This window comes from Schistocerca nitens, chromosome 5 (assembly GCF_023898315.1).
Source record: "Schistocerca nitens isolate TAMUIC-IGC-003100 chromosome 5, iqSchNite1.1, whole genome shotgun sequence".
Classification (NCBI taxonomy): domain Eukaryota; kingdom Metazoa; phylum Arthropoda; class Insecta; order Orthoptera; family Acrididae; genus Schistocerca; species Schistocerca nitens.
In genome coordinates this window covers 17,074,719-17,093,790 of record NC_064618.1, presented here as the reverse complement: position 1 = coordinate 17,093,790, position 19,072 = coordinate 17,074,719, and the positions used below count along the sequence as shown (strand labels likewise).

At 40.5% G+C, this 19,072-nt stretch overlaps 1 protein-coding gene across 1 annotated transcript in view; it reads right to left on the bottom strand.

Moving 5' to 3' along the window:
- Positions 1 to 8,092, bottom strand: part of LOC126259828 (40S ribosomal protein S25) — a 42,756-nt gene extending 34,664 nt beyond the window's left edge. The window contains exons 1-3 of the mRNA XM_049956871.1: positions 8,032 to 8,092; positions 7,517 to 7,612; positions 6,632 to 6,815 (exon numbers count right to left, since the gene is read on the bottom strand). Coding sequence (XP_049812828.1) covers positions 6,632 to 6,815; positions 7,517 to 7,612; positions 8,032 to 8,034 — 283 coding nt within the window. The 5' untranslated portion in view covers positions 8,035 to 8,092. The remainder of the gene's footprint in view (positions 1 to 6,631; positions 6,816 to 7,516; positions 7,613 to 8,031) is intronic.
- Between the last annotated feature and the right edge of the window lie 10,980 nt (positions 8,093 to 19,072).

Below are 19,072 nucleotides of genomic sequence, written 5' to 3'. Positions count from 1 at the left end.
ATAAAGGGACAATTCTCAAAGTGTGAATATAGTAACATAACCAAGAAACTAGCACTAACGTTTATTAATGATCTTATTTTCTTTCTACTGGCCAATAAACAATGAAAATGATCTATCTTGTTAAGTCAATCTTTTACTAGTTGTTGAATGACAAACCAGCCCCTTTGTTTCAATGTCATAACGAGTTTCAGGCTACCATGCCCATCTTCATATTGCTAATATTTTGAATTACAAGGTGTTTTGAACAACAGCTTATCTGTCTCAATATTCAATTAATCTTTTTAAAATATTTTATTCGTATCCACAAACATACTCTGTATTGTTTTTTATGACTGTACTGCTCGCCAAATTCTGCTACTAGTGCTTTGTGATGGAATTCAAGCCACACTGGAATACTTATTCCATGTTAAAAAACATTAAGTGAAAAAATTAATTTTGCATATCTTACAGTCTGATATCTTCTCTCCATAAACAACAATTTCTTTTCCTTATTCGTCATAGTTACTGCACCACACCAAATTAAATAAAACATTGTACCATATTCCAAAAAGTTTACAGAGGTAAAAACACACAGCATCAACTGTGCATATGGCTGATTTTAGCTCATACCCTGCCGTATATGAAATGCATGTAAGACACCAAACTTGTTTTAATTTTTTTGTTGAAAATATTTCAGTGTTCAGTTATTGGTTGTTATATCGGACTAATGGTCACTTGGGACACATTTCCACCTCTGAGCATTGCAAATCATGTCCTAACAAGTCATACTTCATACATGGTTCAAGGTATCGGAATGAGGTTTTTTGCAAATGATAGCATGCAAAGAGACGCAAACATTGTATGATAAACATCCACAATTTATTACCAGATATGAAAGTAACTTGCCTGCAGCAGTGAGAGGTTGGTGCAATAGGACACAAAGACATCAACAGCGCTTCAGTAAAAGAGGCAGTACATTAAAAAAGTCTTTAGCACCTGGGAAGCAGCAGAGCACGAGGTAACTCTTCCACTGCAGTTAAAGGATTAAAAAGACCACTGCTCATGAGATTTTAGCAAAATTCAGTACACATTCTGTAAAATTGCTCGTTTTTTTAAAGACAAGTTAATATAGAAAAATCACAGACTAGTTCTGCCAAAAAAGCTTAAGCCTAAAACAGATGGCACTGGTCAAATTTACGAAAAGAAAAATCGGGAACCAATGTAGAGGCTTGGAAATACACCAACAAATGAAACAGCAGAAAAATTGCCAATACTGTACATAACCTGTAAATGTCTCAAAAGAAGTACTCCCCACTCAAATAAAACCAAAAGCACTTTGCTTTTTTTTTTAAACCACCTCTTACTGCAATCAGAACTGCTATCTGGTAGAGCATGAGCACAAGGACATCTCAAACAGAAAGAAAGGCTACGGCAAGAAGGTGGTAGGAAACCCACCCAAACAAGTGAAGTGAAGCAGATTCTCAGTCGGCAACTAATGGTAATATGCAATTAACTGCAAGTTTCAATACCACTAGAGTGGAGAGCAGTTACGAAGGTGGGCGAGGGTCAAATGCGCAGAAATGCGGAAGTGTACCACGTGGCTCACAGCCTGTTTATTTCAGTCATTGTGTTCCGTGCTGAGTGCTGACTGCATTCATAGTGTTCACTATGAGTGACGGTATGCAACCATGCCAAGTGCTACACAAACAGGCAAGAGGAATAGTGTTCCACGTGTGAAAATACTTTAAGAGACAAACTTCTGCTGAATTCACACTAGCACAAGGTGCGGGTCGCACCATTGCCAGATGCCAGGAGCAGACAGCTGAAGCCTGTGGTGCTGCTTTGAAGATCGTTCAGAGAATATCCAGCAAAGCTAAGACGTCAATGCAAACCTACAGCTCAGCTGTTTTCAAATTACCAGGGAAGCAACACAACCACAAAAAACAAGTGAATGAACTAGACGATTTCGCAAAAAATGTTTTTCAGCGCATAGTGTTCAGCAGGTATGCTGAAGGCGAGTATCCAACAGCGGAGAAACTAGTTTTGCGTATGAAAGAAGTTCATTTTAATGGTAGCAAATGGACCATGTTGAGGATACTGAAAAACATGGGGTTCGGCTATCAGAAAACAAACAATAGTAGGAAATTATTAATGGAATGAAGTGATATTGTAGCTGCAAGGACTGTTTTTGATAACAATGCAGAAGACCAGAGAAGATGGCGCATCTCAAATTTATTACTTAGATGAAACTTTTGTTAATTAGAACCACACAAGAGCTCTGTGCTGGAAAATGAGTGATGGGTACAGTGGATTAGAAGTTCCTGTTTGTAAGGGTAAGAGAATTATAGTGCTTTATGTCGGATCAAGAAATCTGGCTTTATTTCCCAGAGTAAGCCGATTTTTAAGGCGTCTACAGCTAAGAATTCTGAAGATTACCACTCTGAAATGTACAGTGCCTTCAAAAGGAGGTTTACACAACTATTATTGCCAAATATTCTGGAGTCTTCAGTTATTGTCATCGACAATGTGAGCATCCACTCAGTGCAAGTGAACACAGCTCCAAATACGAACTCCAAAAAGGCACATATTATTGCATGGCTGTCATCTAACAGAGTACCTCATAACTCGTCGCATACCAGAGCAGAATTGCTGGTTCTTGTCAATCAACACAAGCCTGCATACAGAGTTTATGAGATAGGCGAAATTGTAAAGCAGTATAGACACCGTATCGTTAGATTACCCCCATACCATTGCCATTACAATCCTATCGAGCTGGTAGGGGCTCAGGTGAAAGCATATATTGTAGAAATTCAAAGCTGCAGATGTTGAGAGACTTACATATGAGTCAATTGACAGCATCTCAACATCTGTATGAGCAGCTTGCATAAGACATGCAGAAAAACTGCAAGATGAAGATTACAACAGGGAAATTGGCAGGGACATTGTTATGGAACCTTTCATCATAAATCCTGCCGAATCTGATTTATCTACTTCGGACAGCAAAGACGACGGCGCGAATTTCTTGCTGTGAAGTATTGAAGTACCAATTACTGTTACTTATGGCTGTGTGACTGTGCCTGCAGCAGCATAAAAAATTATTAGTAGCTCAAGTTTCATCTTAGTTCTTACAAATCTGCAAACAGGGTAAGTTTTGCACATATACCTTGTTACCACATGCAGTGGTTTTCCTTTTCTTGTTTTTCTTTACAGCTGTTTTACTTTCAAAGTCTGTCGTCTTGAATCATAAAGAACTTAATGTACAGAAATTATTTATCTCAATATTTCATACGACTGGGAATGTTGTAATTGAGTTAAACATTAATTAATTCTATGTGGAAGGTTGCGTGTGCACAAGTGTAAGGATTCTCGTTACTAAGAATTCAGTTCTTCAAGTTCACTGTGTAATGATGTTTACGCTAGAGCACCGTCAGTTGCCTCAGTGTGTGAGCTGACGGAAGGAAATTGGCAGCGTCACAACGTATCTTCCCCCTTTCTCTGCGCAGAACATGCGACGCACCTGCCTTTGTAGCTGCTCTCCATTCTAGTTGGCTTTGGCCAATAATGTCATCAATGATTGACTGAATGCCTTTGTTCATGCAGTAATTATTCTAATCATATCCTCAAAATCCCTGTATGAGTGATAAGTAGGGGATCGTTTTATATACCTAGAGTGATCATTTAGAGCTGGTTCCTGAATCTTTGTTAATAGGCTTTCTAAAGATAATTTACATCTACCTACAAGAGTCTGCCATTTCAGTTCCATCAGTATCTATGTGACACACTCCCATGGATTAGACAAACCAGTGACCATTTGTGCTGCCCTTCTCTGGAATGTTCAATATCCCCTGCTAGTGCTACCCGGTACAGGTGCCACATACTCTAGCAATATTGTAGGATGGGTTGCACAAGTGATAAGCAATCTCCCTTGTAGAATGACTGCACTTCCACAGTATTCTACCAATAAACCAAAGTCTACCATCTGCTTCACCCACAACTGAAATCGGTGTAATCATTCCATTTCATACCCCTACACAGTGTTACACCCAGGAAGTTGTGCAAGTTGGCAGATTCCAATAGTGACTCACTGATATTACGGTCATAGGATACGTTTTTCATTTTGTGAAGTGCAATAGCGACATTGTTCTCCATGAAATGGTGTTACATTTCGGTCTATGCCAATTCTATCTGATTTAGATCCCAGTTTTAGGGCAGTTGACTCACTACTTTGTGGCTGCTCTCAGCAATTTTATCCACAACATACACTTTCACAGCTGGTTTCTTTTCCTTTATTGTAGATAACAAATCAGCCTTCCCCTTTGAGTCATTGCAGTTTATTTTCCCATCTTGCAACCACTCTCACATCGTAATCCTGAAATCATGTTTATGAAGCATTCTGTCAGACTTCCTGCTGTGGTATGGCACATTATCCCTACAATCATAGAACTGAATATTACGAACGACCATATCTGCAATCCCCCCCCAGTTTCATCAAATTCAAGAAGTTCCCAAGTTAGTAAAAACAATTTCTTGCATAAAACTTCCTAGCAAATTAAAACTGTGCGCCACATCAGGTTCCCAGGTTCGAGTCTCAGCCCAACACAGTTCTAAAGTGCAAGGAAGTTTGAAAGCAGTGCACACTCCACTATGGGGGGAGAATTCATTCTAGTTTCTTGCATCTTCTACTTGTCAAATTTGTATTTTCGTTAAGTTCTGCTCAAACTTCCAGAAGCTGTTTGTGTTCAGTACCAGTGCGAAAGTACCGTTGTGAAAAGGAGAACGGCACAAAGACAAATGGGCCAAAACAAATGTGTCATTGGAAACCCCCCCCCCCACACACACACACAACTGGCATTATCAGTCTAAGAACTGCAAGATGTGTTCACTAATCAATTTGTTTCACTAGAAGTCACAAGTAGAACAGTGGTACAAGCATCTTTAAATTTTAGCTGATTTTTTAATACTACCATAAACATAAATACATTACATTTGTGATAGTAATAGTAAGTACTGCTGGCAAATATCGAAGGTTTCCTTTTATTGAATCCTTTTTATACAATAGACAAGAATTCGAAATTTTCATACTACATCCTCAACGTTTTTAACTTAAGTGGAGTTCTCTAACTGTAGTTATGTGAATAGTGTCACTTGGTAACAACGGGGACTCGTCTGGTTTACAAGATTAATTGCACTTCTGTAACAAGTACTTGCAGCGAGTTCCTGACAAACTTGCTCCACTGACTTCACGAAGCAAGCTTGAGCAAGTTTTTGTTCTTATGTAAACACCTCAGGAAATGCTTACAGAAGTTACTTGCTATTAGATGCAAGCCTTTTGTAATACTTCACATCTAGGGGCAGCTTGACAATGGCAGCGCTCTGAGAATATCTTTCAGGTAGTGTCGATTTTCTCTGCTTCTATCAGCACTAGCGAAATAGTCAAGTTATTGTTGCCAAACAGTAGGTGCCTGCGTAACAACTGAGTCGATCAATATTATTAAATCACAGAAGAAGGTAGGCAGGTAAGTATCAGTATATTAGAAGTGCTACTATTATTAATGAACACTGATCCACCTACCTTCTCCCATAATTTAATTAAAAACATAGATTCACTTATAATGTCCATCAAACTATTTTCTTTCTCATGGGTTCTCCAGTCTTGTCCTGTTTGACTGCTTACTCATGTTCAGTTCCCATCACTCACCGCACATACAATTACCAACTGCAACACGCAATAGGAAAGCCACAGACACCATAACCAAACTTTTATCCTAGGACTGAGCTATATAGGTGAACTGGAAAGTGTGATACCAGCTTTGTGTGTGTGTGTGTGTGTGTGTGTGTGTGTGTGTGTGTGTGTGTGTAATTTCACTGGGTTTAGTCAGCACTGGTTATCGTGAAATTTGAGGGTGCTATAACCAATGTTTTAGCCGCCATGTTAGATATACTCAAAATAGGTGTTTTCGACATGATGTCATGGGTCAAAGCAGATAGGCGATCTGTCTCCAGTAACCCCAAAATCATCTTGCCACAAAACTAAAAAATACAGCTGACCACCCCCCCTCCTGAAGCAGCAGCTCCCAAACCCCCTAGAACTGTGTCCCACCCCCAAATATACATTTTTTAAACACAGTTCAATATTTCTAACAACCCTGCATGCCCCTACAGTCCTACTTAATGAACTTCACTGCAAAGCAAGGACCAATCAACCACAGGGGAAGTAAGATATGTAACAACACTATAGATTAACAGAATGGCTGGAACAGTATTGCTTTCTCAAGCATGTCATTTTAAATAAACCACCAGATGTTTTCAGAAGCACCTCCACAGGCATTCACAAGATCAACTGCATATCATCACAAATACATCAATCCACAATATACAGCAACCTCACAAAGTTTTGCAGTAAATTTGTGGTCACTGCCATATTTACCATCCTCTCCCACAACATGCTGATACTTGTCTCCACTCTAATCCACAACCAAATAACACTGTAGTCTATTACCATCAGCAAAAGACACATGTAAACTGAAGTTGAAACATAACACTGCCACACATCACAACTGTAAGTGTCCTCTACCTACATACACACACACACACACACACACACACACACACACACACACACACACACACACACACAGTCTCAAGAACTCACCTTTCTGAAGCAGTTCATCCAAGGCGCGCCTAGCCAAAGATCCTCGTACTTTTAACCTTTCACTAACAACAGAAGGTGTGATAAGTTTGTAAGCAGGTACTTCTTTCAACAGTTTTTCGTATGTTGCCTTGTCAAAGAGCACCTGGTTGTTCAGCTTATCACGAACTTTTCCTTTTGACCACTTCTGCAATAAACATGGGAATATGTTAGAGCTACTAAATACCTCTGAACATCTGAACAAAAGAAATTACTCACTCAGACTCATTAAATCAGCTTTTGCCATCACAGCATTCTGGAGTTAGTGAATTCATCACATATGTAGACATGAATGAAAATTCTACCACCACATAAAAGTATGACTTTTGGGCACTTAAAACACTAAATGTTATATATGTTAACTTGTGCGAATGTGTGTGCCACTAGTAGTATCACACTATCAGTTTACCTGTATATACATGACAACTATAACTTTGAGGATTAAATTGCAAAATTAATACACACTTAAAACAGCGAATTAATACAATAACAGACATTACATTTTCTTTCTTACAAATCCAGTGCCACTTCAGAACTAACTTTTGTCAGTAGAACACATTACGACCAATATTTTTTAGAAATGATAAGCACCAGAGTGCAGCTTTTCAAACTGCACACAGAATCCCCCATTCCGAAGTTAATACAACAAAAATTGTCTTTGCTTTGAAAATGAGAATGAAAGCTGCATAAGTAATAAAATGGAGAACAATGGGATCACAAAAGTTCTGAATAAATGATATCTGCTTTAAAGGGGGTGCTACATGAAAATCAACCAAAACTGAAACACCTCAAGGTTATTTGTAGTGCATTGCTTAACATTAGGAGACGGCAGCTAACCTATTTACAAACCTTCTTCTTAGCTTTGCCTCCAGATCCTCCTTCCTTTTTTTTCTGGGTTTTCTGAGGTTGCTTTGAAGAACCCCCTTTTGAATCCTTTTTGGGCGGCTATAACATAAAAATTAGTATTACACCACTCACATTCGTCACAGTAAGTTAAAATAATTGCACCCATTTCAAAGGTAAGATTTACGCTCATTTTATCCGATTTACAAAATACTACACAACATCTGATTGATTCAATTAGTGTAATTCAGTTCCATAAAATTCTGGTAGATTACAACCTACTTAACAATCATAACGCATAATTAAAACGCTCCACACGAGAGCATAGTTCCAGCAGTTCGGTCCATGTGGCCACGTTAACATCAAATTTAACCTCATCACAAATGCATTTGGAAAAAAACTATAACTAAAGACTTATCTCGGCATCTACATCGGCACATTAACTCAATAAATAAACCCAAATAACAAATACGTTTCAATCTATATTTTAAACACAAAAACTCAAATCATCTCACACTCACCATGGCTGCAACACGAACAGGAACAGGAAACACTAGCAAAGCAACGAACCTGGGTTTACATCAGTGGAACAAAGTCATAGAACATCTTACCCAGCCAAGTGGAGTATGTTTCTAACTGCATTGGAAAAAAGCTATGAAATCGGAATTCTCTCAACCCGTATATTCCACCAGAAAATAAGGATTCGAATTCATATGACAAGCGATAATTTGAGTACGTAAGGACAGCGTACTTTGCCTTTTTTCAATCTGTTTTAAGGTATGGGTTAATACTCTGAGGAAACAGCAGAAAAATAAATGAAATTATGGTGATCCAGAAGAAAGCAACCAGAGTAATGGCTAAGGTAGATAATAGGGCACATTGTAAACCATTGTTCATTAAATATATAATTTTAACAGTTATTAATTTATATATTCTTGACAGCGTTAACTACATACTTGCTGAACTACCTAAAGAAAGTGTAACAAATCAAAGGCATGACTACTATACAAGAAACTGTACGTCTTTCCTGTTGGCACAAAATAGATTAGCTAAAACTGACAATAGTCACAAGTATATGGCAATTAAAATATATAACAAATTGTCTAAGAATGCGTCAATCAAGCTTGACAAATTATTTAAAGAAAATGTACATAACTTCTTGTTAACTAATCCATTCTAGTCATTAGAAGAATTTTTAGAAATGCCCAATGTCAACTTAAATATGTAAAAATTTATTTTGTAAACTTAATAGGCTAAGTGAACTGACGAGGTCTATTGCATTTAATAATGCTGAATGACCAATACAGAATCTGAATCTTCTACAATAGCACTGGGTATAATCTAAGAAATATAGCAAAGAGCAAATGAAGTGAGCATTAGAAACACCAGTACGAGGAACGTCGAGTAATGATCGATTCATGTTTGACGAAAACCAATACCAAATAAAAGTGCGACATCGCCACAGACCTTCGACAGCAAGGAACAAAGTGTCAACGTCATTCTTTCAGGGAAGAACTTTTAAGCGTAGGTGGGAGACCTAATTCGACTTCTGCTATAAAGACAGATTCACACTAAAAGTCAACGGACTGTTACGTCATGTCACAGTCACGTTAAGGTGTATTCACAATATATGTCACATCACGTCAATACACTTACGCACACTTAAGAACGGTTAAAGTGAAGTTATGACATGACATTGGTGATACAGAAAGTGAGAGTATAGAATTGGCCTTGAGGAACTAACTATGATAATGTTTATTAATGGTCAAAGCACAATCGAAAGTTCTTCATCTATTTTATGTGGTAAGTTTGCTAAGATATAAATCAACATTTCAAAATATCGATATTCATTTGCTATCGAAAATTTACATATACAAACTCTTCACACAGTCGTTATAAAGGAATTTATAGAGCCTTTTTAGTTTATGCATTATCTTTTTTCCTTACGTAATTAAAAACGTAATATACAACTATATTTTTCTAGTTCGTTAGAACTGACTTTTTTACTTAATGAGTTTACTTAATGAAACTTGTTTTATCAACTTATGTTCTTATTTAGTCGCAATGTAGGCTTCTTCTCTGTTCACTTATTGTATAATCTAAATGCTTTGAGGCTTCAAATATCTGAACTCGCTTGTGGAAGAGCTCCCAACGGGAAAAAATGTGAAAGTCCTTGTGGACCATACAAAATATAGTTTGTCGTGTAAGCAATCAGCAGTGACAGCTGCGGTGGAAGAGGACAACAGCACGTGAAATCCCTAACTTTCGATACCTTACAGATTTATTGATTATTTTTCTTTGAATGCTGTTAAACGTAAGATAGTCGCTGTAATCTGAATGATACAGCACTTATATCTACAGTGCTACTGCTTCTTTATACTCTGTGAAATTTGGCAACAGGTTCGTGAACATACCTCCAGTTGTGCACATTTTATGGAGCTTTTCGCATCCTCAACGCGCGAGACTTAATTGCCTTGCGGGCCAAATACATAGGATTTTGATAAATATCCGTCCACGACGTGCAAAATTAGCCCTTGCCACTCAACCAGAAGTTTTCGTCAGTGCCACCAGGTGGTAGCATGCTGTGGCAGACTTCTATCCCTGTTCACTCGGCATAAACGTCGCTCGATGGTAACACACTCCTCAGATATGCTAACTCACTCACTAATCACTATATACTGTAGTGAAATCAGATCAAACGTCAGTATATGTTAAAGCTGTACTGACAGTAAACTTATTTTGTGAGTTTCTGAATGAGTTACAGTATATTAAATTATGAACTTTATCATACAGTAATCGTTGGGAGACACTGGGAATCAAAAGGGATTAAAGCACATCTCCATCGATTGTGAGACTTTAATATTTGTTCATTGTTGTTGTTGTTGTTGTTGTTGTGGTCTTCAGTCCTGAGACTGATTTGATGCAGCTCTCCATGCTACTCTATCCTGTGCAAGCTTCTTCATTTCCCAGTACGTACTGCAGCCTACATCCTTCTGAATCTACTTAGTGTATTCATCTCTTGGTATCCCTCTACGATTTTTACACTCCACTCTGCCCTCCAATACTAAATTGCTGATCCCTTGATGCCTCAGAACATGTCCTACCAACCGATCCCTTCTTCTAGTCAAGTTGTGCCACAAACTCCTCTTCTCCCCAATTATTCAGTACCTCCTCATTAGTTATGTGATCTATCCATCTAATCTTCAGCATTCTTCTGTAGCACCACATTTCGAAAGCTTCTATTCTCTTCTTGTCTAAACTATTTATTGTCCATGTTTCACTTCCATACATGCCTACACCCCATACAAATACTTTCAGAAACGACTTCCTGACATTTAAATCTATACTTGATGTTAACAAATTTCTCTTCTTCAGAAACGCTTTCCTTGCCATTGCCAGTCTACATTTTATATCCTCTCTACTTCGACCATCATCAGTTATTTTGCTCCCAAAATAGCAAAACTCTTTACTTCTTTAAGTGTCTCATTTCCCAATCTAATTCCCTCAGCATCACCTGACTTAATTCGACTACATTCCATTATCCTCGTTTTGCTTTTGTTGATGTTCATGTTATATCCTCCTTTCAAGACACTGTCCATTCCGTTTAACTGCTCTTCCAAGTCCTTTGCTGTCTCTGACAGAATTACAATGTCATCGGTGAACCTTAAAGTTTTTATTTCTTATCCATGGATTTTAATACCTACTCCGAATTTTTCTTTTGTTTCTTTTACTGCTTGCTCAGTATACAGATTGAACAACATTGGGGAGAGGCTACAACCCTGTTTTATTTATATTTTATATTTATTTTATATTTTATATTTATTTATATTTATATTTATTCATGCTTCTGAAATCTGTTGATCTTATGGTGAGCCAGGTTTTTCTGTGCTGTAGGCCCACACTGCATAAATGAAAATTCATGAAAAGCTGTTTCACTGGTTTCTTTGACATTCACTTAAATGTAGGATTAAAAGCGATGTGCTTTAGGCTCAGCGCCTCATTTATATTCTAATCAAGTGGTCATGTTGGTATGCATTACTACTTGAGTTTAATCATCTCCACAAGTGGCACTATGTGTTTCGAATTGGTTGTTTACTGCACAGGAATCGGCTCTTGTGTGCAGTGTAAAAATTAACTATGTTGAATCTGTTTTAAATTCTAACAGAAAAGTAAAGCTGTGAGGACTGGTCATAAGTCGTGCTTCGATAGCTCCGTTGCTAGAGCACTTGCCCGTGAATCGCAAAGGTCCTGATTTAGAGTCTCAGTCCATCAGACAGCTTTAATCTGTTAGGAAGTTTCATATCGGCGCACACTCCACTGCACATTGAAAATCTCATTCTGAAAACACAAACGTAAATTACCAGGAAAAGTTAACTGCAAAGGAACTATGGCCTCCGAGAACAGATTCTTTGACTGAGAGAGGATGCAATCAAATAAGCGTGACTGCAGGTGAACATTTATCAAGGGTACAGTCAGCACAAATTGTTGTGTGGGTGCAGTATAAAAGTATCTGATTTTCAGGCTGGAAGTAAATTCATGAACTAATACATCTCTTAGGGACCTTGTACATTCGTCCAAAAAAATGGAAAAATATAAAAACTCCTACTTACACAAAAATGCGAAATGGAGAGTTGAAAATGTGTACACATTATTTCATTAGTTCCTTAAACCATACTTAATTATGCACAAAACGACAAAATTCCTCCAAAAAAATTCCTTCGTTTGTCAGATACGTAATGCATATTATTATTATTATTATTATTATTATTATTATTATTATTATTATTATTATTATTATTATTATTGCTACTATTATTATTTATTTATTTATTTATTATTCATAGGGGCCATCTAGGACCACATTAAGTATTGTTGCACTTAGCACTGAGACTGGCTTTTTTCTGAGCCAACATTTCCCTCATTCATTGTCATTGTGAGTGGGCCTAATTGCACTCTTCTGTCCAAAGGACACAACGTCTATTTTTTTTTAATTGCTCGTCTCAGGTTATTCTGTTTGTCACTATCTTTTTTCGGAAAAGAACTATCTCAAAAGGATATTTGGGTTTGATATGTTGCTTCTGGAGGTCTTCTTTGATGATTTTAAGCTGTGGCATCATAGTTTTTGGTTTTGAATAATAAAAGAGAAATATACTTTTGATTAACCTATTTCTGTCCATTCGTTTGAGGTGACCATAAAGTCGTGCCCATCTTTCACGGATTGTACCTGTAATTTTTTCTATTTTACTGTAGACTTCCTTGTTGGATTTGTTTTGATGGATGCCATTCTTGTACTTGGATCCTAGGATTTTTCTAATGATTTTGCGCTCTTTTTTCTCCAGTTCTTCAGGGAGGTCTTTTATCAGCATTTAGGGATAATGTTTTGGCCAGATAAAAAACTACTGGCCTCAGAACTGTTTCGTAGTGACGTATCTTGGTGTTCTGGGAAAAGGATTTCTTGTTGTAGACTGTGCGGGATGTTTGGTAACCTGTTTCTGGTCTTCATATCCGTTCCATAAGTTCTTCCTTGTCCAGTCCATTTTCCATGCTGATCTCACCCAGTTACTTGTATTTGTCTACCTTGGTGATGTCCCAATATTTCGTACAGCGTTTTGGTGGGGCATCTTTAGTGTTAGTTATGACTTCCGTTTCCTTAAATGATATTTGCAGGCCAGTTTGTTCACCGATTTCTTTTAACATTTCGATTTGAACTCTAGTGGTGTCTATGTCGTTCGACAGAATGTCAATGTCATCGGCAAAAGCCAAGCAATCTATCTCGATCACCTTCTATTTGGTTCCAATTCATAATGGGCTATAGTTGTCTTCCATTAATCTTTCACTCCAGGTTCTGATGATCTTTTAAGGACGCATTTGAAAAGCATTGCAGACAGGCCATCGCCTTGCCTGACCCATGTTTTGACATCAAAGGAGTCCGAGAGGCACCCGAGGAACTTTACGTTGGATTTTGTATCTGTTGGGGTAGCTCTAATGCCTGCAGTTTAAGGTCGACTCCAAACTCATTTAGGATGTTCAGCAGGACCTCCCAGTCTATGGAGTCGTATGCCTTCTGATGTCGACGAAGACTGACACATAATGTTTGGACCTTAGAGAATAATATCTGATTATTGTTTTGAGGTTGTGGATCTGTTTAGCTGTTGAGCGACTTTTTATGAAGCCCTCTAGATATTCACCTATTTGATGTGCGACTTGGGCTTCTAAGCGCTCCATAATGGCGAGTGAGAGAATTTTATAGGTTACGAGTAGCAGGTATATTCCTCAGTAGTCGTTAATGTCATACATGCTGCCTTTCTTGTGCAAGAGATAGATCAGGGCCGTTTTTCAATCTTTGGGCAGTGTTTCCTCATTCCAAATTTTTTCTCTTTGTTTTTGTAAGATTTCGAGTGATTTCCTTCGGGCGGATTTGCACAGTTCTGCTACGACTTCGTCTTCTCCAGGTGCTTTGTTGTTTTGAGATGGGCGATGCGCTTGATTTCGTCTTTGTCAGGTGGTCTGGACTCTGGGCACTGGAGCAGTGGTTCTTTGGTCTCAGTGAGGTTTGGGGGTTTATCACAGTTCAGTAGGTCTCGAAAGTAGTCTAGTAGACTCTGACAATTTTCTTCATTTGAAGTCGCCACTGTACTGTCCTTACGCTGAAAGCATAGTGACGACGGTTTGTAACCAGTCAGTTTGTGTTTGAAAGCTCTGTAGTACTCCCTGGTTTCATTCTTCCTAAAAGTTTGTTCTATCTTTTCAATGAGTGATTTTTTGTGCGTTTCTCAGTTCTGATTGCCCTGGCTGTTTGGGCACACTGGATTTTGTAGGTTTCCCAGTCAGTTTCCAATTTAGTTGCGTAGTATTGTTTCCATGCACTGAGCCTTTCCTTGAGGATTATTATATATCATTATTAATGTGTTATTGGCAGTGGCTGCAGTTGCATAAATTTGTTGATAAGTATAACTGTTATACAGCAGATGCTATTAATTTCGCGCTCACAAATTCATATGAATCTAAAAATTTGTGAACATCTAAGATGTATACTCATGAGCCACCACTGGCAACCAGCGAAAAAATGACACTGAAAATGTAGGACATTGTACCAGCGCTGTGAACGTGAACCAATATCTGGTGATTAAGAACCCCCTAATCACACGACTGTCGCTGTCTGAGGTGAAGAGACTTGAAAAACTATTTTGCACCAAAGAGTCGGGCAACTGCATGCCATCACAGCTGTTGTGCTGATTATGTATATTGGCAATCAACGCAGTAAGCGACGACATTCTGCCAAACCTTTGGATATCACGCCTACCGCCTGACGCACAGAAGATTTTAATTGTGTGGCCTGGCGATCTAGATGCACTAGCGCAAACCGCCGGTAGAATATCTGAAATGTATCCATTTGTGTGTGTTGCAGCAGTTAGCCCACACCTGCAGACAGACAGCAACTTTGCTGCACTACAAGGTCAGATCATCAAACTTACCACAGAAGTCTCTGCACTGCAGACTCAGAACAAGAGTCATTATCACTCACTCAGGAAATGTAGCTGCTCACCTTCAGCTACAAAAGTACACTATGTGATCAAATGTATCCAGAGACCCCCAAAAACATACGTTTTTCATATTAGGTGCATTGTGCTCCCACCTACTCGCAAGTACTCCATATCAGCTACCTCAGTAGTCATTAGACATCGTCAGAGAGCAGAATGGGGCGCTCCGCAGAACTCACGGACTTCGAACGTGGTCAGGTGATTGGATGTCACTTGTGTCATACGCCTGTATGCGAGATTTCCACTCTCCTAAACGTCCCTAGGTCCACTGTCTCCGATGTGGTAGTGAAGTAGAAACGTGAAGGACACGTACAGCACAAAACTATACAGGCTGAACTCGTCTGTTGACTGACAGAGACCGCCGACAGTTGAAGAGGGTCGTAATGTGTAATAGGCAGACAGCTATCCAGACCATCACACAGGAATTCCAAACTGCATCAGGATCCACTACATGTACTACGACAGTTATGCAGGAGGTGATAAAATGGACTTCATGGTTGAGCAGCTACTCATAAGGCACACATCACGCCGGTAAACACCAAACCGTGCATCTCTTGATGTAAGAAGCGACGACACTGGGCGACTGAACAGCGGAAAAACATTGTGTAGAGTGACGAATCACGGTGCACAATATGGCGATCCAATGGCAAGGTGTGGGTACGGCGAATGCCTGATGAACGTCATCTGCAAGCGTGTGTAGTGCCAATAGTAATATTCAGAGGCGGTGGTGTCATGGTGTGGTCGTGTTTTTCATGGAGGGGGCTTGTACCCCTTGTTGTTTTGCGTGGCACTATCGCAGCACAGGCCTATATTGTGTTTTAAGCACTTTCTTGCTTCTCACTGTTGAAGAGCAATTCGGGGATGGATATTGCATCTTTCAACACGATCGAGCACCTGTTCAAACCGCACGGCCTGTGGCGGAGTGCTTACATAACAAAAACATCCCTGTAATGGACAGGCCTGCACCGTCCTGACCTGAATCCTATAGAACACCTTTGGGATGTTTTGGAACGCCGACTTCGTGCCAGGCCTCACCGACCGACATCGATACCTGTACTCAGTTCAGCACTCTGTGAAGAATGGGCTGACATTCCCCAAGAAACCTTCCAGCACCTGACTGAACGTATGCCTACGAGAGAGGAAGCTGTCATCAAGGCTAAGGGTGGGCCAACACCATACTGAATTCCAGCATTACCGATAGAGGGCGCCACGAACTTATAAGTCATTCTCAGCCAGGTGTCCAGATACTTTTGATCACATAGTGTATGTTGGTACCATCGCCGATTTGTGTCTGCGGCACGGAAGTGTAGCCCACCTTGAGATCAGGGAAACACAACAGCAGCTGAGTGATGACAGCAATTGACACTCTGAACGACAACCATCGACTGTTTATCACAGGCCAAGATACGAAATTACAGTTCTCAGTAGGCACAGGTGGACATATACCAGTTTACACATCCGCCCCTCTGCCACCTCGTAAACATGATGGTTACCATATCTTTGCAGTAAGTGACTCTACAATAGCTACATATGGTTGTATCACATTAGTGTTAAACCTAGGCATACGACACAAGCTTGAGTGGCAGTTTGTGGGAGACATCACACAGCCTATACTGGGAACAGATTTTCTATCATTTTATGGACTTGCGACCTACCTCGGGCATCAATACCTGCTGGGCACTAGCAATAACTTAACTAGTAGAGGACTAATATGTCATATGAAAGATGCTGGCGTCCAGGTGATAATTGGAGCTTCTCTTTTTATCGAACTTTTGAAGCAGTTCACTGACATCAAGTGTCAAGTTCCCATGCTACTCCCATGCAGCATTCCACGCATTAAATTTTGGTCATACTAGTGCCAAGTCTTCATGATCGATCACATCGCTTAACACCACAGAATGAAATTGGTTAAACAGGAATTGACATCTATGCTAGTGCACGGGATCTGCCTCTGTCAAGTTGAGCATCTCCCCTCCATGTGGTACCGAAAAAGAACATCAGATGGCGTCCCTGTGGAAACTATCGACAGTTAAACGTAAGAACGATTTCAGTCCAGTATCCTATACCACACATCGAAAATTTCACGTCCAGTATATACGGTAAGAGCGTATTTTCTCGATACAGCTTCTTACCAGATACCTGCATGCCTTTTTAGCTATGTAACGCTGCTCAGACGTTCCAAAGATTTATGGACGACGTTACATGCGACTTGGATTATTGGTGTGTGTATATATAGACAATGTTTTAGTCATGTCACATTCAGAAGTCAAGCATCTGTCACGCTTGCAACAACTGTTTACCTATCTACGCGAGCATGGCCTCATTAGTAATCAGTCCAAATGTGTCTTTGGGACAGCAGATGTTCAATTTCTTGGCTATATCATTAATTATCAAGGAATTCGACCATCACAAGAGAAGGTAGATGCAATACTTGACTTTCGTGATCTACAGCAATCGAGGAACTATGACACTCCCTTAATGTCATGAACTTGTGTCGTCATTTCGCCTGTAGCCACACCCTCCTAGCTGCATGACTGAACAAATTCATACAAGATAAACCAAGACTACAGAATAAACTTCAGTGGAATCCAGAAGCTGAAACGGCATTTTCTGGTCTGAAGACTACCATCGCTGAAGCAAAACTCTTGGAGCACCCAGTACCACAGGAACAACATGCACTGATGCATCTGCCTCTACAATCGGTGCTGCGCTACAACAACGTGTGAATGGACGCTGGCAATCAGTAACCTTCTTCAGCAAAAAGTCATCCCGTCACAGCAAACTAGATCACAATATGACAGTGAGTTGCATGCATCCATCAATAAGTTGTGACAGATGTTGGAGGGATAGCAGTTTGTTTTGGTAACAGATCACAAGCCACTAATATACTCGACAGTGCACAGAGAAAGCTTCACCACGACAGTTTTGACTCCTTAATTTCATCTGGCAATTTACTACCAGAATCATCTATGTTGACAGTGAACTGACTGTGCCAGCTGATACATTCTCGCACATAGAATCTATTTCTGAAGCAACTGACGTTTGAAACTCTCATGGTGGCACAACAACTGGACAATGAATTACATGATTTGTTGACACAGCCATCAGGCATGCAACTCACCTGCGTCACGCTACCACCATCAGCCCAGCTACACTCCTGGAAATGGAAAAAAGAACACATTGACACCGGTGTGTCAGACGCACCATACTTGCTCCGGACACTGCGAGAGGGCTGTACAAGCAATGATCACACGCACGGCAAAGCGGACACACCAGGAACCGCGGTGTTGGCCGTCGAATGGCGCTAGCTGCGCAGCATTTGTGCACCGCCGCCGTCAGTGTCAGCCAGTTTGCCGTGGCATACGGAGCTCCATCGCAGTCTTTAACACTGGTAGCATGCCGCGACAGCTTGGACGTGAACCGTATGTGCAGTTGACGGACTTTGAGCGAGGGCGTATAGTGGGCATGCGGGAGGCCGGGTGGACGTACCGCCGAATTGCTCAACACGTGGGGCGTGAGGTCTCCACAGTACATCGATGTTGTCGCCAGTGGTCGGCGGAAGGTGCACGTGCCCGTCGACCTGGGACCGGACCGCAGCGACGCACGGATGCACGCCAAGTCCGTAGGATCCTACGCAGTGCCGTAGGGGACCGCACCGCCACTTCCCAGCAAATTAGGGACACTGTTGCTCCTGGGGTATCGGCGAGGACCATTCGCAACCGTCTCCATGAAGCTGGGCTACGGTCCCGCACACCGTTAGGCCGTCTTCCGCTCACGCCCCAACATCGTGCAGCCCGCCTCCAGTGGTGTCGCGACAGGCGTGAATGGAGGGACGAATGGAGACGTGTCGTCTTCAGCGATGAGAGTCGCTTCTGCCTTGGTGCCAATGATGGTCGTATGCGTGTTTGGCGCCGTGCAGGTGAGCGCCACAATCAGGACTGCATACGACCGAGGCAAACAGGGCCAACACCCGGCATCATGGTGTGGGGAGCGATCTCCTACACTGGCCGTACACCACTGG